General features: G+C 37.1%; 1 protein-coding gene across 1 annotated transcript in view; it reads left to right on the forward strand.

The window, feature by feature from the left end:
* Positions 1–22,233, forward strand: part of DNAH5 (dynein axonemal heavy chain 5) — a gene marked incomplete at both ends in the record, with an annotated part of 140,940 nt that overhangs the window by 40,852 nt on the left and 77,855 nt on the right. The window contains 17 exons of the mRNA XM_082499404.1: positions 148–383; positions 3,755–3,973; positions 4,692–4,754; positions 5,966–6,204; positions 7,079–7,319; positions 7,790–7,989; positions 8,810–8,963; positions 9,661–9,824; positions 10,505–10,661; positions 11,606–11,818; positions 12,631–12,855; positions 14,581–14,753; positions 15,908–16,086; positions 17,706–17,893; positions 18,464–18,658; positions 19,335–19,469; positions 20,297–20,404. Coding sequence (XP_082355530.1) covers positions 148–383; positions 3,755–3,973; positions 4,692–4,754; positions 5,966–6,204; positions 7,079–7,319; positions 7,790–7,989; positions 8,810–8,963; positions 9,661–9,824; positions 10,505–10,661; positions 11,606–11,818; positions 12,631–12,855; positions 14,581–14,753; positions 15,908–16,086; positions 17,706–17,893; positions 18,464–18,658; positions 19,335–19,469; positions 20,297–20,404 — 3,089 coding nt within the window. The remainder of the gene's footprint in view (positions 1–147; positions 384–3,754; positions 3,974–4,691; positions 4,755–5,965; positions 6,205–7,078; positions 7,320–7,789; positions 7,990–8,809; positions 8,964–9,660; positions 9,825–10,504; positions 10,662–11,605; positions 11,819–12,630; positions 12,856–14,580; positions 14,754–15,907; positions 16,087–17,705; positions 17,894–18,463; positions 18,659–19,334; positions 19,470–20,296; positions 20,405–22,233) is intronic.

Here is a 22,233-nt window from a genome sequence, read left to right on the forward strand (position 1 = left end):
TGTGATTTCATCTTCTCTGTATGTGGATGGTTAGACTGAAAAACTAGAACTGCAAGTGAAGAGAACACGTATTGAAGAAAGATTAACAGTGCATCTTAAAAAATATCTACAATATCTAAATATCTATTCATTGTTAAATGTTTTTAGCTGATCTGAAGCTAGCACTGAGAGCAGAAATCAAAGCCTGGATGACTTTGCTGGGGTGTCATTGTAATAAGAAGTACCGAACAGAGATGGAAGCAATTTTCACTTTTATAGAGGAAACTGGCAAGAAGCTAAATCGCCGCATCAAGGATCTGGATGATATAAGAACAGCCATGTCAGCTTTAAAAGAGATCAGAGAACTACAGATCTCCATAGACTCTCAAGTTGGGCCCATTGAGGTAGGTAACAGGAATGTTGCATATGTGGGTACTGTTTCAACAGAGCACTTATTTTCTGGGTTAAAGCTTAACAGAGCCCTTTGAAAAGGTATGATTTCAGATGTGTTAAATGTTGGGTGCCAGACCTGTTGTGTTAGTGTAAACCTTTTATGTATGGAACTCTCATTTGGACAAATGTAAACTTGATGAGGCAAGAGGTGGTTTGGTGACTAGTACAGAAATTGAGAGATTTAGGTAAGAGGAAGATGAGAATACAGATATTTAAAGCAAGAAGGCTTTTGGTACTTTATGGAAGAAGTCTGAGTATCAAAAGCATTGATTTTTCTTTTTTTTTTTTTTTTTTTTTTTAGGTTAGCCTACAGAAGAGGAGAAAGTTAATGTTAGGCAGATTTTGTGAGAGTGATTGCTTTATCAGCTATATTGTCACTTGAAATAAACATAAACAATTGACTTCCTTAAAGAAGTTCACTTATCAGAATATATTTATTGAACATCTGACAATGTAGGGGCTTCTGGTCAATGGCAGAATTAAAAACAGTTAGTAACTGTTTCTCTGCTTTCCTGACTGGAGTATGGATTTAAGAATACTATAGTTTGGCAAAATGCACCATTGACTAGACATTCAGTAAATTTTTTTTTTTTTTCTTAAGGCGTGTTCGTGTTTCCAGATTGTCCATAATTTTATTGTCAGGGCTGTGTCCTTATTGTTAGAAATTAAAGTAACGTAACACAGAATTCTTATCTGTCAAATATAGACAAATCTAATATTCTTTTGGAGATACAAAAACTGTATTTGCTGTCAGACAGATGTCTCACACCTGTGTTTTCTCTGAGCTGAGGTACATTACCTCGAGTATGTACTCGTATGTGCAAATAATGGAAATAAGCGTGGAGCCCTTCCATATTTCACAGAATACAGCTAAGGAGGAACGTATCAGCCTTAGAAACTGTGAGGGTCTCCCTGCTTGTGTGAAGGAGCAAAAATAGGACAAGTAGTTTATGGTGAAAAGCAAAGTATATCGGCAGCTGGAACCTTCTGTGAAATTGTCATAGGTAATGAGGTCTCTTAGGAGGTGACATTTTGGAAGTTCCTGCTAAGACCTATCTTGCTTTGCCATGTCATGTGGAGACAAGGCAAAAGCTGTGGTAGCCAAGGATTCCTAAGCTTCCAATTCCACAAGCAGGAACCTTGAGTCCCTGGGCACAAGGATTCATGCTTCATATTTTTGAAAGAGGTTGACGTATTTTCCACACAGTTGGGTGGCAGAAAGATAATTATGTTTCCATTTTTTTTGCAATTTTTCTGCAATTTGATCAAACTAGAAAATGTAAAATGGAAATAATTCCACTTTATACAAAAATTTTCAGATGAAACTCTTATGCCACAAGATTCATTGCTACCTTATGCTATGCTAATTTACAATAAGTGAATTTCATTTGTGTTTTTGTGAAACTTGACTAAGGGTTTCGGTATGGGGAGTGTTTATATGTTGGTGGTACATCAGTGTTTTGAGAAAACAAAGGACCATTAAGTAGATTTTTAAGTAGATTCCTCATTTTGAATCATAGAATCATAGAATCAGTGAGGTTGGAAGGGACCTTTAAGATCATCAAGTCCAACCATTAACCTACCCTGATAAAAACACCACCACTTCTAAACCATGTCCCTAAGCACCTCATCTACCCTTTTCTTAAACACCTCCAGGGATGGTGAATCCACCACCTCTCTGGGCAGCTTATTCCAATGTTTAATAACCCTTTCAGTGAAAAAATGCTTCCTAATATCCAATCTAAACCTGCCCTGACATAACTTGAACCCGTTTCCTCTTGTCCTATCACTTGTCGCCAGGGAGAAGAGGTCAGCTCCCATCTCTCTAAAACCTCCTTTCAGGTAGTTGTAGAGGGTGATAAGGTCTCCCCTCAGCCGCCTCTTCTCCAGGCTAAACAACCCCAGATCCCTCAGTCGTTCCTCATAAGGTTTGTCCTCCAGACCCTTCACCAGCTTTGTAGCCCTTCTCTGGACACGCTCCAACACCTCAATGTCCTTCTTGTAGTGAGGGGCCCAAAACTGAACACAGTACTCGAGGTGAGGCCTCACCAGTGCCGAGTACAGGGGGATGATTACTTCCCTAGTCCGGCTCACCACACTATTCCTGATGCAGGCCAGGATGGTGTTGGCCTTCTTGGCTGCCTGGGCACACTGCTGGCTCATGCTCAGCCGGCTGTCCACCAACACCCCCAGGTCCTTTTCTGCCAGGCAGCTTTCGAGCCACTCCGCCCCCAGTCTGTAGCGCTGCATGGGGTTGTTGTGACCCAAGTGCAGGACCCGACACTTGGCCTTGTTGAACCTCATACCATTGGCCTCAGCCCATCTGTCCAGCCTGTCCAGATCCCTCTGCAGAGCCAATCTACCCTCAAGCAGATCAACACGCCCCCCTAGTTTAGTGTCGTCTGCGAACTTACTGAGGGTGCATTCGATCCCCTCATCCAGATCATTGATAAAGATATTAAAGAGAACGGGCCCCAGCACCGATCCCTGGGGGACACCACTCGTGTCTGGACACCAACTGGATTTAACTTCATTTACCACCACTCTCTGGGCACGGCCATCCAGCCAGTTTTTTACCCAGCGAAGAGTATACCTGTCCAGGCCATGAGCAGCCAGTTTCTCCAGGAGAATGCTATGGGAAACGGTGTCAAAAGCCTTGCAAAAATCCAGGTAGATAACATCCACAGCTTTTCTCTCGTCCACCAAGTGGGTCACCTTATCATAGAAGGAATATATCATAGAATGATGAATAGTTATAACATTTGAAATAGTTGCAACATATTAGTTGTGGTAACTTTTAATGTAGTTTTTAAATTCTTTTTTTGTTGAAAACAAAGTAGGGCTTAAAGGTCTTTATGGAATAGAAATTTGTTTGCTTTGCTTACTTGAAGGCCCCTGCTTAGAGGTTTTCTCATGGCTCACCTCCCATAATATTCAGCTTGGGTCATAGCAGATAACTGAAGACATGGATGAGAAAAATATTCTCATTAAAATTAAACGAAATCCTGTAGACTTAAGGAGTAGTTGAACTGGAAATAGTTTTTTAGAGAGGCAGATTACACTAGGGCAAATAATCTATCAGAAAGCAGAATGCTATGTGAAAGGTAAGGAAGTTAAGGGGAACTAACTAGTTTTAATTTTGATGTTTCTTGCAGTTTGGTATTGGTTTGCCACATTGTGATAATTGCTACGCAAAAGGAACAGGTCTTCTTTTTCTAACAAATCGTTCTCTGTTCTTAAAAATTATAATTGTTAGCATACATATATTTGTAAAATTAACTTCAGTTACCATTTTGTGTATCTTGATACAACCTTCTGACAGGAATCCTATGCTATGTTAAACAAATATGATCTACTTGTGGCCAAGGAAGAGACAGAGAAGGTGGACACTTTGCACTACAGTTGGGAAAAACTGCTAGTCCGTGCAAATGAAGTGCAGAATGAGCTCATTGCTTTGCAGCCAAACTTCAGAGGAGAGCTTATTAGCACTGTGAAGACTTTTGCTGAAGACTGTGCACAGTTCTATTCAGATTATGACCAGGCAAGTATTTGTCGTGTACTGTATTAGAGGAGTTTTTGAGGAGCAGTGGGAGCATGGAAAGATTGTGGAGTTGACTAATTAATGGGATGTGTCTCTACTATCTGAAGAATATCTTTACCCTTGTTAATGTGGTATTTCTGTTTCAGTGCAGGGCAGGCTTGCATTATTTTTTGTATGTGACCAAATTATGCAGTGCTGGTAATCAGCTCTTAAAGATTAAGACTTCAGACATTCAGTGTTTATGATAAATAGCTAGTTAGCATGAGCAAATGTGAAGATTTGGATGAATGAGAAATTATGTTAGAATGTAAGAAATGTTTTCTGATGTTGGATACAAGTTCAAATGGCTTAAGCTCTTATATTCTTTCTCAGTATAATATAAATGAGTCAAGCTGAACCAGTCTTGTATCATCTTCTACATAATACTGATTTTTACCTGAAAAAGGAGCTACCATTGCCTAGCTTTTACACTATTATGAAAATTTCTGTATTAAAAAGGCAATTAATTGTCTCTTTGTTTTGTTTATTTGTTTTAAAATTAAGTGCTTGTTCTAGTGTGTGATCTCTTGGTTCAGTTGTAATCTGATGTATGGATGTAATCCTGCAGCTGCATGGATTGCATGTTTGAATTTAGCATTTAGAAAATGGTGTTTAGAAATAAGTTGTGTCTATTTTCACGCTCTAATTTAACTAGTTAATTTAATTTTTTTTTTTTTAGAATGGGCCAATGGTGGTTGGTTTAGAGCCTCATGAAGCCAGTGACAGGCTTACTATGTTTCAGGTACTTTTAATTCTAAGACATTGCTTAATACTTAGAATCATAAAATCATCTAGGTTGGAAGGGACCTTTGAAATCATTGAGTCCAACCATCAACCTAACACTGCCAAAACTACCGCTGAACCATGTCCCTAAGCACCACATCTACCTGTCTTTTAAATACCTCCAGCAATTCCACCACTTCCCTGGGCAGCCTGTTCCAATGTTTGATAACACTTTTGATTAAGAAATTTTTCCTAATATCCAATCTAAATGTCCCCTGGCATAACTTATTCCAAGTAAACTAACACCTGAAGAGTCTGAGAATGAGTCACAGTAGATGAACTAATTTTCATTGATACATATGGTTACTGTTTGGGCAGTAACTTTAACTTAATTAAAGCTAAGTTGGTATTTTTTTCTATGCATTAGCAAGGAACACTGGTTAAAAGTATATTTTTTTAGGAGCTAAGAGAAAGGTTGCAGAAATAATGAGTAATAACTACTAGATTCAAGTATCCTGATGACAGCCTACTCTCAAGTTTAGTGTATTTGGCTACAGCGTTCATTACTGTGTCTTTTCCTCATGAGTGCAATTCTGCCCAATCTTCTTCTCCTCTCCTCCTTTTTTTTCTTTTTTTTTTTTTTAATAATATTAAAGACTTCCGATTAAACTGATTTTTTTTTCCTCTTGAAATGTTTCTTTGTAGCATGGTTAATTTTTATTCCTGTAATAATGACTTTGAATGGGTTTCCTTTTCCCATAGTGCTATTCATTTGTCTTTCTACTGCGATTCCTCAGTTATATTGCAATTGACATTAACATTTTGGGGTTTTTGCTGCTTAAACAGTAGTAATTCAGCCCTTCAATAAAAGAATTGCACAGTATACCTAAAGGGGTAGAATTTGCTGCATCCACCTTTATTTGCTTTGCGTGTCATGCTCCACCTCTTTCAAGTGCAAACTTAGCATATATTGTTCTATGACTGTGCCACTTGGAGTAAATGGCCTCCCTGTCAACTTCTAAATATGTGCCTTTGAACTCACTAAAAGGTACTTTTCTCATGAAAATTATTGACAAAATTATTGACAGTGTAAATTGTTAGTATCTCCTGTATATCTTTCTAGTATTTACTAGGTTTTAATTCCTAATGCAGCTCTAAGTGTAATGCCAGATCTTGACTATTTAGTTATTTACTTTTATTTAATTTAATCTTTTTCTTTTTCTTTCTTAGAATAGATTTGACAATCTCTTTCGGAAATACATTTCTTGTACTGGTGGGGAAGATCTTTTTGGTTTGCCTGTTACTCAGTATCCTCAGCTGCTTGAAATAAAGAAGCAACTGAATCTGTTACAGAAACTCTATAATCTATATAACAATGTCATTGACACAGTCAGTGGCTACTATGATATTCTTTGGTCAGAATTAGACACTGGAAAAATTAACAATGAACTTCTGGAGTTTCAGAACAGGTGAGAAACTGCTACTGTGGCAAAGATGCCTAAAATACTTTTTTACTTCTTAAATACATTTGGTTAGCACCAATAGTCATCTCTGAGCATGTATTTGTTCATTGAAACATGAAAAATGTGAATTTTAACAGAAAAATATATCCATTGCCAACTGCATAAAACAAAGGAGTCACGTTTAGACTCTAAATGTTAAGGATTATTGTTCCTTAAAGAACTTCTTGGTTAATTTTTTGTTTTTTAATGAGTTTGGAATATATGTTAAAATTTCTGTCTCTTTTGTTCATGAAGGGAAATTTCACTTGTTTGTTGTAGTATTATTATTCATGAGAGAAACATTCACCCTATATGCGTAAGGCGATTTAGTGAATTGCTGAATGGTTTTCCTACAAAATGGGCTATATTGCATGTGTAGAAGCTGAACTTTTCATCAAACCAGGAATCAAATGATTCAAAGAATTAAACCTGCATGTTCTGAGGAACAGGTTTTTACTAGAGCTCAGAGCGGTGTGTAACATGAGCCTTACCAAAAGATGAAATCAAGATGTAAAATGGTTCAATTGTTTTTGAAGATCGCTTGGACAACTTGTATTAGAATTATGCAGCAACACTCATAGAAGCTGAGCTTTTCACCAGACACTCCTTAGGGGGAGCCTGTAGGTGTCTGCCCAGCTATTAGTCAGTGAAATAAACTGGAAGCAGTTTTTCTCACGTGCAGAATTACCTGCAGAATCTTCAAAATACAGGTAACCTGAATTTAGAAGTTATGCAGTCTGCTGTTAAAACCATATATGGTTTTATGGGTTTTATGTGGTTAAATGGGTAATAGAAAGAATATTTGAAGCTGTTTGAAAAAGCTTGCATTATTTTTATATAGATGCTGTAAGCTTCCCCGGGGTGTAAAGGAATGGCAGGCCTTTTCTGACCTAAAGAAGACCATTGAAGACTTCAGTGAATGTTGCCCATTGCTTGAACGTATGTCAAGCAAAGCAATGATGCCTCGACACTGGAAGCGGATTATGGATCTCACTGAGCACAACTTTGATGTGGAAAGTGAGACATTCAAACTGAGGAATATAATGGAAGCTCCACTATTAAGATATAAAGAGGAAATAGAGGTATTGTGAAGGAAGGGAAATGGATGCATGAAATGAAACGATCTGCTAAAGTAGTATATCAGTAACAGTAGTAAGAAGGAAAACAGAATATTTCTAAAGAAATAATAGAGAAATGGACTATCACTTCAGCTTTCTGTATAAAATAATGACACAAATATTTTGTGGTGCCAACTCCTCTTTTTTACATCATGCATCTTGGCCCAGGAATTAATTTGGGAGAGTGCCTTGCTTTGCAACATTAATGATATGAAAAGTAATCACTGTGTTATATTTTTATTCCCCCCAAAGCTTGCCATATTGTGATGTGGTATACCAATTATTAGCTACGGGGTTTGTATGTCTGTACGTCTTCCCACTTGATAAATAGTTGCTCTCCAGCCTTACTGGTGTTAAAGGAAATATAAGTTAGATTTGTATAGCGGAGACTTGAACCATTCAAAGCTTGTTTTGACATCCTATTTATTCAAAAGGATATCTGCATAAGTGCTGTGAAGGAGAGAGACATTGAGCAGAAGTTAAAACAAGTGATAGCTGAATGGGACAACAAAACATTTACCTTTGCAAACTTTAAAACCCGTGGGGAACTTCTTTTAAGAGGTGATAGCACATCAGAAACCATTGCTACCATGGAGGACAGCTTGATGATTCTTGGCTCTCTCATGAGTAACAGGTAACAGAAAAAGTGTGTGTGTGTGTGTAGATAAAAATATGAGCAAGTGGCTTGAGGCTTGGTTTTATTGAACAAATCTGTCTTTCACAGAGAAGGAAAATAAACATCTAGCTAAAAACTAAGAGCTTGCTTATCCTTGAACTGTTCATGGCCTAGTTCTTATTATCTGTATTCGTCCAATAAGTTCTTTTGAAAGTCTGTGGATGCGGTTCAAACTTCCTGAATAATCAAGTGGACAGTTTTCATTGTTGGAAAAAAGTGGTGATGAGCATAAAGGGGAGCACTGCCTGGTTGTGGCAGACATACTACAGGCATTACAGGCACTTCTACTCTACCCCCTGTGATAGGTCACTGCCTCATGCTGAAGGTGCTGAAAATTCCGGTTAAAATGAGCTTCAGTTTGTCCGGTTTCACATGCCAAGGCCCGCAGATAAAATAAGGAACACGGAACCTGATCATCAGGCAGATGTTCAAAAGCAAGAGTTTAGCTGATAAGGACCTCTGGGAGTCTTGCAGCTTTCAAGATGTTGCATAGTCCCTTTTTGAAACCACTTTACCTTTGAGTGAAATTGAAATCTCGCTCCTATTCAGCTTCTGTTGGATCAGAGCTGTGCTACACACTGTGTATACAAAGCAGCATGTTGGAGCTGATTTGGTTTATAGCTGCTAACTAGCTGAATTGAGTCAAGTATAGGTTTCTATACTTTAACTTGACAAAGATACAAGCAGCAAAATTGTTCTTCATCCTTATGAATAATGTGCTGGCTTTCAAGACTTGTTTCCTTCTTGAAATTAAGCAAGTGTCTTCTTTTTATTTTAGATATAACACACCTTTCAAGACACAGATTCAGAAATGGGTGCACTATCTTTCCAACACAACGGATATCATTGAGAACTGGATGACTGTGCAGAACTTGTGGATTTATTTAGAAGCTGTTTTCGTTGGCGGTGACATAGCAAAGCAGCTTCCAAAGGTTTTCAGACATGCCTTTTTTAGTTTGGTTTTCTACATTTTAAGAATATATCTTAACTGTGATGTCATAATTGATGAAGTAACATAAACATCATTTTTTTTTGGTACAAAACAAAACTAGGCTTGCTAAGAGATTAGGTAAACAATGCCTGCAGAAGTATTGTGTTAAAAAGAATAATAAAATTGTGTGAGCTTATTGATCTTTTTATGACTGTAAAATTATTAACCAATATGTGTTTGTGTTGTGCCTAGTGGTAGCCTAGCCTAGTTCAGCCAGCTTAGTTGTACCTATCACTAGCCTAGTGGTACCTATGTTTTTTCTAGGAATCCTTACCTTAAAGTTTCCTACGTAACTTTTCAAATTAAAAATTAACTTTAGTTTTTAGAAAAAAGTCTTCAAATTTGAAGCATGCAATTCAAGCATAATGAGTTTTCTGTCTTTTTCTCTAAGAATGATTGAAAGAGAAAGTAGATAGCAGGCTTGACAGTCAAGTGTAAAATAAGCTGTATCGTGTAAGAAGAAAGATTTGTGTTTTTCCAAGCTGAAAAATCTTTAGAAGTTGGACATGGGAATACTAGTGAGAAGATTACTAGTGAGAAGATTACTGGGTGCCAATTCTGCAAGGAAATGCCTTTTCTTTCTTCTCTCTTCCTTCTTTCCCCTCTTCCCTTCCACATTCATCATCATGTTTCAACAGGAAGCAAAGCGTTTCTCTAACATTGATAAATCCTGGGTGAGGATCATGATCCGAGCTCATGAAACACCTAATGTTGTTCAGTGCTGCATTGGAGATGAAATCATGGGGCAGCTACTACCACACTTACTAGAACAGCTTGAAATCTGTCAGAAATCACTCACAGGGTAAGATTACTACATCACCACAGTCTCGGGCAGATGGTTGTGAATTGTGTAACTGGGGAAAGAGCAATTGCTTGAGTACTGTGCCACAGACTTTGCAAAGATCATATTCTTATTATACTATGAATTCAGTTGAACTGAGCAAAAAAGTTAGCAGGATGATACAACACTTCCAAAGAAATTGCTAGCGACTCACTGCACTGAGAAGTATTTGAGTTGTGACTAAGGTGTCAATCACTGTCTATCTCTGCTGAAACCAAGGCTCGTTTCAGCCTAGTTTCAATCCAGAAGGCAGTCTCAGTCTGTATGTCCTGTTCAGACCCTTCACGCGTCTGGGAGAAATTCATCATGAGACACTTAAATATTGAGTAACAGACTTAATGTAAAAACATTTTATTTTGGTTTAGCTTCTTTTCTTTTTACTGGTGTTTATATTATAGTAAATAATAAAACTTTTCAACGAAATGATTTCTGATGCTAAAAGAGTAGCTTTAAAGCAGGTACTTAACATGAAGGTATGATGGATAAGAATTGTCATTGTCACTGCTAAAAATTGCAATAATACATTGTGAGAAATGCCACCTTTAAAGAGGAAAGGATGTATAAATTAACCTAATTCTCTTACCATTTGCCTACCCCCTGGCCAATTATTTTTTTTTTTTTTTTTTTTTTTAAAAACACAGGTACCTGGAGAAAAAGCGCCTCCTGTTTCCACGATTCTTCTTTGTGTCAGATCCTGCTCTCTTAGAAATTCTTGGCCAAGCATCAGACTCTCACAATATACAGGCACATCTGCTGAATGTCTTTGACAACATTAAAACTGTCAGGTTCCATGAAAGGGTATGTACTGCCCACACCTCAATGTTACATTCTTTCAAATTAACAATGCGTGATATATGTTAACTAAGAAAGTTGCTTAGGTGCATAGGGCGTTCAACTGTTTTACCAAGTTCATCAATTATTTGATGCTGCGCAGGCTTTCTTCATTTAAGATTTAGTTTCATTTCCTCATTTGCTTAATAGGAAAACTAGAATAACAAAACAAAAAAAAATTTCCACCCATGGTTAGGTTTCGGAAAAAAAACACCCAGGTGATGAACCGTCTTCTGTGGCTTAATATAGGTTAGCATCCTCAGATAAGCTTCTCATTCTTTAGGAGCATATTTATATCTTTAGAATGCCTGTATTTGTACTTTTTTGTTTATTGTTTGTGTGTAAGAAAAAGTGTATCTATTCTCTCATCTGTTTCTAAGTTATCCTTGATATCCCTTCAAGCATAGTGTTTGAAGAACAATTTTCTTATACCCTTTACAAGAACAGATACAACAATTTTTTTTTTCCTGTGTATGAATATATTTTCTTAGAAATTCACTACATCCCCATGCATTTGAAATTCCTTTGATTGACCATGTTCCTTAACTTTTGGGGTTTTATTATTTCTTATTGTCAGGCTGTAAATTTTGTTAGACTATTAACCTGCCAGTGATGGAGGAAGGTTTCTTTCTTGTGACTGGAAAGTTGAGGCTGACATTGAAACTTAAGTGAAATTCAGGAACTGTCAGTGTATTGGGGTTTGTCTACTTGTTCAGATGACAGTGTTTTGTTTAAAGCCTTTCTGCACACCAAAAGTAATGATTTAATTGTTTTTACATTTCACTTAACAGATTGGTATAATTTATTAGTTACCTAAATAAGTTTAATGGATTGATGGCAGGAAAATCAGTTATGCTAAAGATAACAATAAGTCAATAAATCACAAAATGTTCTTTCTTTGCTTTTATTAGATGTATGATCGTATATTGTCGATTAGTTCACGGGAGGGTGAGACTGTAGAGCTGACTAGACCTGTAATGGCTGAAGGTAACGTGGAAGTTTGGCTCAATTCTCTGTTGAAGGAATCCCAGCAGTCACTGCATCATGTTATTCGCCAGGCAGCTGCACACATCCAGGAAACTAGTTTCCAGCTGACTGAATTTCTTTCTACTTACCCAGCCCAGGTAATATCAATGTTAAATCAACAAAGAATTGTTCACAGATATGCTGCACATTGATGTTTTTTTCCTTGCCTTTGCAGCCAAAATTGCTGCCAGTGTTATAAATGCAAACCTGACATTTATATTTATCTTAATCAGCTCAGTCTTTTAAGTTACACTTTACGTATCTAAAACCAAAATAAAACTTACCCTGAAGCTCTTTTTCAAAAATAATGCTGAACACAATAAATTAATGCAATGGAGTTAACACTATTTCTTTACAAGGCTAATATGTGACTACTGAAGGAAAAGTAGTAAAATTGTATGTTTGTTTATATATTCAGGAAAACATTGCATATTGCTAAAGATTTGGAGTTGAGAGTAGTGCTGAGGGAAAATTATTTTCTTAGTAGAAGCTTCTTCAGTTGTGATCAGGAATGTTGTTGGAGAGGGAATAAAGAGTTTGTGAATTATTGGGAAAAGATTTTAAATTTAAGCATTAATTATTATCTGATTAGTTATTAATTATATATATAAGCTATATTAATTATATATAATATTTATATGTATACCATAAATTGTATTGAATAGTTGTATCAGCAGTACATCATAGGCAGTATCTACAAGACTGAAGTATGTATTTAACTATGTGTTTATGAATGGAGTTGGGACACTTAAAACGAATGCATGGGTTGAATGACCTCTGTATGGATGCATGAAAAAGAATTTCATACAAACAGTAGCAGAACCATTTCTTTAGTTTATCTGTGTCTGTGAATGTACATTTTACGTGAATGAGAAAAGATTATGAAGCATATACTTTTATGTTTCCTAAGGTTGGGTTGTTAGGGATCCAAATGATTTGGACAAGAGACTCAGAAGCAGCTTTGACTAATGCCAGGTATGATAAAAAAATTATGCGAAAGACGAACCAGTTTTTCCTGGATCTTCTAAACCTGCTGATAGAAATGACAACAAAAGACCTTAGCCCAGTCGAGCGGGTTAAATACGAGACTTTAATCACTATTCACGTGCATCAGAGGGACATTTTTGATGGTCTGGTAAGTATTGAAAAATTTACAATGAGTTATGAGGTGGTTTCCGCATAAAACAATGTGAAAAGACTAGAAGAAAATGTTGCTATACTTATGAACTCGCGCCTCTTAAGCTAAACGTTTAATTTCAGGATTGTAATGATTATGTGACCTGGAGTATTATAAAAATGCTGATGTTGCTTTGAACCATGTCTTAGTTTCCGTTTAAGTGATTCAGTGTTTTTTTCCCCCACAAGCAATAGCAGAATTTTATAATGCTTTGTCTTGGGTCACTTAATTTAGATGCCTCTGTTGCATGATTAGTTCACGCAATCACAGAATTTTCAGAGTTGGAAGGGACCTCTAGAGATCATCTAGTCCAACTCCCCTGCTAAAGCAGGATTGCCCAGAGCACATTACTCAGGACTGCATCCAGGCGGGTCTGGAAAATCTCCAGGGAAGGGGACTCCACAGCCTCCCTGGGCAGCCTGTGCCAGTGCTCTGTCACCCTCACCGTAAAGAAGTGTTTCTGTGTATTTGAACGGAACTTCCTGTGTTCTAACTTGTGCCCATTACCCCTCGTCCTGTTACTGGGAACCATTGAAAAGAGCCTGGCTCCATCCTCCTTCAACCCACCCTTTAGATACTCGTATGCCATAATAAGGTCTCCCCTCAGCCTTCTCTTCTCCAGGCTAAAGAGTCCCAGCTCTCTCAGCCTTTCCTCATAAGGGAGATGCTCCAAGCCCTTAATCATCTTAGTTGCCCTAAGTTAGAGACTTCTTTTTCCTCATGCATTGTGTTGCAAGTAACTGTCCTTTCTCTGGACTACATTATGAGTCTCAAGGTGTAAATAGAATTAATATAGAGTTATAGTACAGAAAAAAGTTTGAAGTTGATTGGAGCCGCTGTCCCCTCTGTTCTAATTTCAATAGCATACCTAATTATTACTTAGGGATTTATTTATTCACGTCACACTTTCTCACGCTGCCACAGGATACTAAAATTAGGAAAATTAAAGCATTTACTGCTTAATCATTCAGACTTAAAACCTAACATATACTTTAACCTGTAGGAAGCTCTGGATCTGACTCTGAAATTAAACTGTTTGAGAAAAGATAGGCAGGCACCTATCTTTTCATTGTAAAACCAGTTGTTGCTAGTTATAAATATCTTATGTAAAGTATAATTTTTAGATACAACCTTCAGGGCATCTTTTAAAATCTTGTTTTAGTATTCAAATTGTTAAATTTGAATTACTCCTAGCTGTATTGAATTTCTTAACTAATATCTGCACCATGACACTGTCTCGAATACCTTTTTTCCAATTTGCATGTGGTTTCATACAAATCTCATGACTTTTCAAAAAGAAAATATCATATTATGTGATTCCTACTCATATGTAAAAAGAAAATAGTAAAGATGAGTAAAAGAAATAGTAAAAGAAACTGATCTTAATGACTTTTGTTTGAGGCTTATGGACTGTTCATTTGTATTTACAATTTTGACACACTCATCTAAAGCCTGAAATTCCTTTGCCTTAGTATGGGTTTCAGGGACAGCAATAACACATTAGCAATTTTTGTCGTAAAAATCAAGATAGGGTTTCCACTATTCTTTTGTTACTAGTTCTTCTTTATGCCTGTCATTGTGATTGCAGTTCTGTCTTTGCAGTACTACTTAGATGAGATAATATAAATGCAAAAATAAATGTTAACCATGAATAGCACAGCCTTTTCCCCCCTCTTTTCTTAGTGTTGCATGCATATCAAGAGCCCTACAGACTTTGAGTGGCTGAAACAATGTAGATTTTATTTTAATGAAGACTCTGATAAAATGATGGTTAAGATCACTGATGTGGGTTTCACATACCAGAATGAATTCTTGGGCTGTACTGACAGGCTTGTCATAACGACTCTTACAGACAGGTAAAAAAGACTGATTTTATTCCTTTATTCTTTGATGTCAAACCCAGGCTTTTAGAAAAGCAATTTAGTCATTCCTACTGGATGCAAAATAGATCTCTGTAGAGTTTATCCTTCACAGTCTTATCAAAGTCAATAATGTTACATCAAATACATGAGTATTTCTGTTTCTGTGCCTTGCAATATGAATAACTTTCAGCTTAATTTCTGCCACATACTTGTGTGATCCCCACATATATGGTGTATGGGACTTTGATTCTCATCTATGTGAGGCCAGTATACCTGAGGATCAGCTACATCCAACAGATACAATATGCAGAGAGAGATACAGGGCAAAAATAAGTGTTTACAGGCAAGCTAATGAAAACAGCTAAGAAGAGTAGATAGCAAAAACAATTCTATTCAGCTGCAATAATTGGGGATCTTTCATCTAGAAGGATATTGAAAGAATTGCAGTCCTATTAATAGAGAAGTCTACCTACCTAACTGGAATACAACAAAGAATGCTTTATAAGCTATCATTGGCAAAATAAAGGCATTAGGTCGGTTGGTGGTTTTTTTTGTTTGTTGTTGTTTTCTTTTTTCCTTTCTTTCTTTTTTTTTTTTTTTTTTTAACTGCTCCATAGAGCAAATTCTAGAGCTTCTCTTTAGATATAGTTGTTAGCAGGGTGTCCTACTGCATTACACATAGCAGTTTCATTTATGAAAATGGGATGCGTTGTATGATCAAATTTTAAAGATGGATGAGAAAGGAAAGGTTAGCTGTCTTTCATTATTCTACTCCACAGTATAATGTGGTTCAGAACTACTTCACTTAAAGTAGTTCAGGAACTAAGCTAACCAAACTAGATTAGGCAGCATCTCTGTATCTGCTTTCTTTCCTTCTTGTGATCTTTCAGGTTGTTGATTATCGAGGATTATCTGTTCTTCCACTTTATGTATGAGGTTACGAACCTTAATATTACCTGCATCAGAAGCTGAGTGAAGGGATTTCCTTCTTAGTGTTTTAAATTGTAATTAGAGGCATGTCATTTCAGCAGTTTACTTGTCTCCTTAAATCAGACCTTCCTCATGTAACACATTTGAGGAGATTACTTGGACGCTATACAGAAAACTGCTTCAAGGCCATTAAGTGATGATAGAGTGTTGCTTTTTAGATGTTACATCACTTTGGCTCAAGCTTTAGGCATGAACATGGGTGGAGCACCTGTTGGACCTGCAGGAACTGGAAAAACTGAAACCATCAAAGACATGGGACGGTGCCTTGGAAAATACGTAGTGGTCTTCAACTGTTCAGACCAGATGGATTTCCGAGGACTTGGGAGGATCTTCAAAGGTAAGAAGTAGACCAAAGGTAACATGGTGGCCAAAAGGGTCAACTGTATCCTGGGGTGCATTAGATGCAATATAATTAAACAGTCAAAAGAGGTGATTGTCCCACTATACTCAGCATTGGAGTGGCCTCACCTCATGTACTGTGTGCAGTTTTGGGGTCAACAATGTACGCAGCACATAGAAATATCAGAATGTGTTCAAAGAAGAGCAAAAAAGATAGTGGAGGAACTAGAGGGCATGACTTATGAGGAAAGGCTGAGTATACTGGGTTAGAGAAAAGCAGACTGAGGGTTCCCTTGTTGCTGTCTACAACTTCCTCATGATGGGGAGTGGAGAGGGAGGTGCTGATCTCTTATCTCTGGTGTCCAGTGATAGGACATGAGGAAATGGCTTAAAGCTGGGTCAGGTAAGTTCAGATTGGATATTAGGAAAATGTTCTTCACTGAGAGCATGGTCAAGCACTGGAACAAGCTCCCTAAGGAAGTAGTCAGGGCCCCAAGCCTGTCAGTGTTCAAATAGTGTTTGGACTACACTCTTAGACATTTGGTTTAACTTTTAGGTAGCCCTGTTGTGGAGTCAGGAGCTGGACTTGATGATCCTCATGAGTCCTTTACAACTGAGGATACTCTGTGATTATATGATTCTATGGATTATGTGAAAGTTACAAATGCTAAGAGAACATCTTTATAAAACAAGGTCAACACATATACAGCAGGTGGTTTTCAGCATTTTAATAAATGCAAGTAATTAATATCTTGTAATGTATGTAACACATTTGCAACACTGTCTCCAAGAAATAGAAATGTCTGAAAACATGTGACAGTTTATGAAAAGATACATAAAGACACTTAAAATAATCAAGGAGGACTGCTAGTACAAAAAGAAAAGGCTGTTAAATTTATTGCTGAACTGGTGGAATGTGTTGGATTCTCATTTCAGTATTTTCTCACCTTCAAATGTCAAAGTTCTTGTCAGTTGAAGGAAGTGCATGAATAGCACTATATATGTTAAAAACAATTGGCACAGCTCACTGAAGTTAGATTCAGTCAACGTTTTTTTAGGCACCTGAAATTGATACCTGTCAGCCATGACAGATGTTGAATTAGAGGTCAAGTGGAGGTCCTTGACTATTGTGTTGCTGCAAGTGACTATGTTAATGATTTTTTTGTTTTGTTTTGTTTTTTTCCCCAAAATATCCGAGGAAGAATGCACAGACTGACCCCTAACTTCTCTCCAGGTGAAAGCAACTTTATTGTTGATTTTAATCCATGCAATATTGCCGTAGACTTATTGCATTGGTTTTTTTGGGGGGGGTAGGGAGGAACAGGGAAGCATTCAAGATGCTGAGAGAAAGAGCAGAAATCAAAGGATGTAGTATCCCAGAAAAGCTTGAGGACTTTTGAAACTTCGTGCATTCTTGCTTGAAAAAGAATTAAATTCTCATTGTCCCTTTCCCAGCCTTCCAAAATAAACATGTGGGTTTTTTTTGTTTTGTTTTGTTTTGTTTTGTTTTGTTTTTTTCCCCCTGAGGTAGAGTAACCTGATTTTTGGCTTATAAATTCCACCAGAAAAGGGTTAACAACATAATGGTCAGATGCTTAGTTGCTTTTGTCTTTGAAGGTCTTGCTCAGTCTGGCTCCTGGGGTTGCTTTGATGAATTCAATCGTATTGATTTACCGGTACTATCAGTAGCTGCACAGCAAATTGCAATTGTGTTGACATGTAAGAAGGAACGTAAAAAAAGCTTTATTTTTACTGATGGAGATAATGTGGAAATGAACCCAGAATTTGGCATCTTTCTTACTATGGTAGGTATTCAGTAGGTTTCTAATATGCCAGTGATGATTGTACAATAATCACTTCTAACTTGGTATGTTAAATGTACTTGCTAGCTCTTAGGTCACTCAGCTCTTAGAACTCACTGATAATTTGTGAACATTAAGCATTACTACAAAGACAGTTTACAGGGTCTTATTTCAATGATATCAAGCATATGCAATTAACAAATGCATCCAGGAATGTAAATGAAAATTGTTATCTCAATGTCATATCACTTCTGCATGCTACATTTTGGTTCCCAAAGCATGCTTTTTGCTACAAGTACAGAAAAATGACCATAGAGATATAGGTAGAAGTAAGCAGTATAAACAGGACCTATAAGACAAATACAGATTTGAAGCGGAACATTTTTCATACCTCACAGGTGTAAGAGAGGCTAAAATGCTGTAGAAATATGGTGGTAAATTTGCCTGGCAATTCATTTTCACATGTGATTTAAAGCCAAAAGCTGTCTTTGTCTAACCAGATTACATGTTCCTTTGCTGATTCTTCAGTTTGTGCAAGGTGCAGTCAACTTCAAAACCTGTTCTTCTCTCCAGAATCCAGGATATGCTGGACGACAAGAACTTCCTGAAAACCTGAAGATCAACTTCCGTTCAGTGGCTATGATGGTTCCCGATCGTCAAATCATAATTCGTGTCAAATTGGCTAGTTGTGGTTTCATTGCAAATGTTGTATTGGCAAGGAAATTCTTTACACTGTACAAGCTGTGTGAAGAACAGCTGTCAAAGCAGGTGATTATTTTCTTGTGAGGAATAATTATCTTAGGGAAAAACTATATATTATGTTACAAATTATTGGTATCTGTGTGAAGAAAATGGAAAAGTTCATGTTCACTAAGTAAGCTAAATGACTCTTGCAGTTTAGTAGTGCAACCCTCATCAGTCCTGGAGGATTAAGTCCTGCTACAGGTTATCTGTACAAGAAAGGGACTGTCATTCAGAATACTGTTTATTATTAAGTTGTAGCTTTAATAGATGGTGATGATTAACGCAAAAAAGGGGCCTATGTATTAGCTGGTCTTATAGCGTGGACTGAGAAGCATTTGGTTTGTGCTGCCTGTGCTTGTTTAGATGTTTCTCAAATAAAGTCAGTTTCCAAGGCCCACAAAGAGTTCAAAATCATACTGCTAGTTTATTTCTTAATAGTCCTTGGGAACCTTGTCTTGGTTCAAAGGCTTGTGATTACATTTCTTTTTTCTGTCACACCTTACAGTTTAGCAGATGGTAGCAGAGGTGGTGAATGAAGTCGCCCATAGTCATGCAGCCAAAGACTAGTTGTTGAATGTTAGGAGGCATTTGTGCCACGTGTACCACTTCTCATACATATCCATATCTTAAATAGTAAGTAAGAATTGCTTTACCCATGTTGACTTGGGGAAAATTTTCCCAAACTTTGCATGTCTTCTAGGTGCATTATGATTTTGGCTTGCGGAATATATTGTCAGTGCTACGTACATTAGGAGCAGCAAAAAGAGCAAATCCCACAGATACTGAATCTACCATTGTCATGCGCGTGCTGAGAGACATGAACCTGTCTAAACTGGTAAGTTCTGAGGGCCTGGTAAATTAATTAAATTGCACTTTAGAGTTACTTTGTTTTTTTTTTTTTGTTTTGTTTTGTTTTTTTTTTTTGGAAATGCAATTTCAATCTATTAAGGTGATCACCAGAAGATTGGATGTGGCCTTTACACTTAAGCTAATTTGTATATGTTCCATGCTCTGGGTGGTCTGGGGTATTGCTTTTGGCTGGGATAGAGTTAATTTTCCTTGTAGTACCTTGTGTGGGACTGGGGAGTGAGTGAGTGAGGGGCTGTGTGGTGCTTGGCTGCCTGCCTGGGTTAAACTACACCACCTTGAATTGTTCAGAAACTTTTTTACGTATATCCCCTGCTATCTATAGAAATAAGTGACCAAATAGAAGTCCGTAGAAAATTTGACCTAAAGTGTTTAAACACTCTTTTGAAATAATCTGTTATTTGTGGTAATGAGTACCATCTCACCTGTCTTAAATAGCTAACCAAACCTCTTGTGTTGCTGTGATACTACATCTCCTTTATTGTTTTTTTTTTTTTTTACACCTTAGACAAATAATTTACTATTTGTCTAAATGTTATTGCTAAAATCTACTTCAACAAATTCAGTCTGTATGTTAGTGGTTTATTTTTAATAACTTTTGATTATTGGAAGCATCACATGGTCTCCTGCTGTGTCCTTCTAGAGTGTTTAGCACCTAGATGGCTACCATACATGGTTCCTTATGTTTTCAAATATTGCTTTAGCTCTACAAGACTTAGGAATTGTTTTTTAAGATGACAGAATAAATAAAATAGGTTTTAATCTGTGAGTTTTTTCCCCTCTGATTTTCACTAGATTGATGAAGATGAACCCTTATTCCTGAGTCTAATTGAAGATCTGTTTCCAGATATCAAGCTTGATAAAGTAGGCTATCCTGAACTGGAAGCTGCCATTGACAAACAGGTAATGTTTCTCTTGATCTGTGCTGCTGTGGCGTAATTATCATGATGTGACAGCTAAGAAAATTATTGGTGTTGAATCTCTCCTGCTGGTAATAACGTGTTTTACTCTTTAGAGGAAGAGTAAGCTTTTCCATAAATCTTTATCATTGACATACTGTTATTAACCTTATTCTTAAAGATGTCACTGAATTGTGATTGTGGTGTCCTGTGGTTTTCTTGTGAGTCATTTGTGGTGACCAGTTTGAAAAATGCATGTATATTCGATTGCCTTATGTGACCCAGGATTTAATATTTGCATAAAGTCTAACACTCAGAATCTTTTGGAACTTTTAGAACATTTCCATAGGGCCAGCTTAAGAACATCAGCACCATATAGAAGGTTAATGAAGTATGTACACTTAAATGATCACCTTTGTTAAACTTTCCTCCAGAATTTTGATAATTCCTCAGGTAATTATCTAATAGTTAAACAGAGAAATAAAAAAAAAAATCAAAAAACCCCAACATGAAAAAAAATGGAAATCAGAAGTGTATTTCTGAAGAATATGACTTTTTCTGAAGTATATAACTTTTCATTTACTGATATTTAATATCATTAGATACAAGTAAAGATGTCTGTTTCTGGCTTTCCTAACAAGAAAGCGTTGTTTCATCAGCTAATGTTTACGGAACTGTTTTGCTTTCTGTAGTTTATACAGTTCACTTTGGAAAAAGAACTCACAAATTAACCTTTTATTAGGAGAAACTATGGATAACTTGAATCTCATGCTTTAAATTGTCATTTCCTAATAAATGAAAAAAAGGTCTTAATAACATGGTCTTCATAGCTGTATTGTTGGTGATCTGTGAAACCAGATATAGAAAGTGTCAACTCTTTTAACAACAAACCATTATCACTTACTTGTAAGTAGAGTGTAATGTCAGTCCATACTGAAGCAGTGTTGGAAACTTTGAAGAGCTTTAGGCACTGTGATTATCTTATGTGAAACAAAATTTATCAAAAGTTCGGACCAAGGGGTCTCATGGTGCTATGACAGTGTTTGGAAATTCTGTTAGCTTGTTTTGGCATATTTTTCTCATATTGCTAAGACTTAAAATCTGGAGAAACCAGAAATGGTAAGCTGTCCCGTTTGTCTCGGAAATGAGTCAAAGTTTTATTGAATGGAGCTCTTTGCTGGGTTTCGAGCTATAATGGCTCAGTATAATGAAAACAGCTAGTTTTTGACAGAATCGAGTTCAGGCAGGAGTTGTTGGGAAAATATCATAGTGAAGATGTAGTCATTATTTAAATTAAAATGTTTATATGTTGTGGCAGGTTGACCCCAGCTGACAGCTATGCCAACACCCAGTTACTTGCTCACTTTCCCCCAGTGGGTTAAGGGAGACATTTGGAAGGGAATGAGAGGAAAAAAACCTCATTGGTCTAGATTGAGACAGTTTAATAAATGAAGGAAAAAAAAGAAAAAGAAACAAGTGATGCAAAAGCAATCGTTCACCGCCAGCAGACTGATCCCCAGCCAGTCTCCGAGCAATGGCTACTTTGGAGAAACTTCCCCCTGCTTTTATTGCTGATCATGATGTTATGTGGTATGGAGTATCCGTTTAGTCAGTCAGAGTCAGCTGTCCCAGCTGTGTTGCCTCCCAGCCTCCTGGCCACATGCAGCCTGCTGGCTGATGGGACAGTGAGAGAAACAGAGGCGGCCTTGACGCGGTTCAAGCACAGTTCAGCAATAGCCAAAACACCGGTGTGTTGTTAACAGTATTTTGATCACAAATCTAAAACACAGCACCATATGGGCTACTATGAAGAAAATTAACTCCATCCCAGCC

This window comes from Vanellus vanellus (genome assembly GCF_965231255.1).
Source record: "Vanellus vanellus genome assembly, chromosome: 2".
Taxonomy (NCBI): domain Eukaryota; kingdom Metazoa; phylum Chordata; class Aves; order Charadriiformes; family Charadriidae; genus Vanellus; species Vanellus vanellus.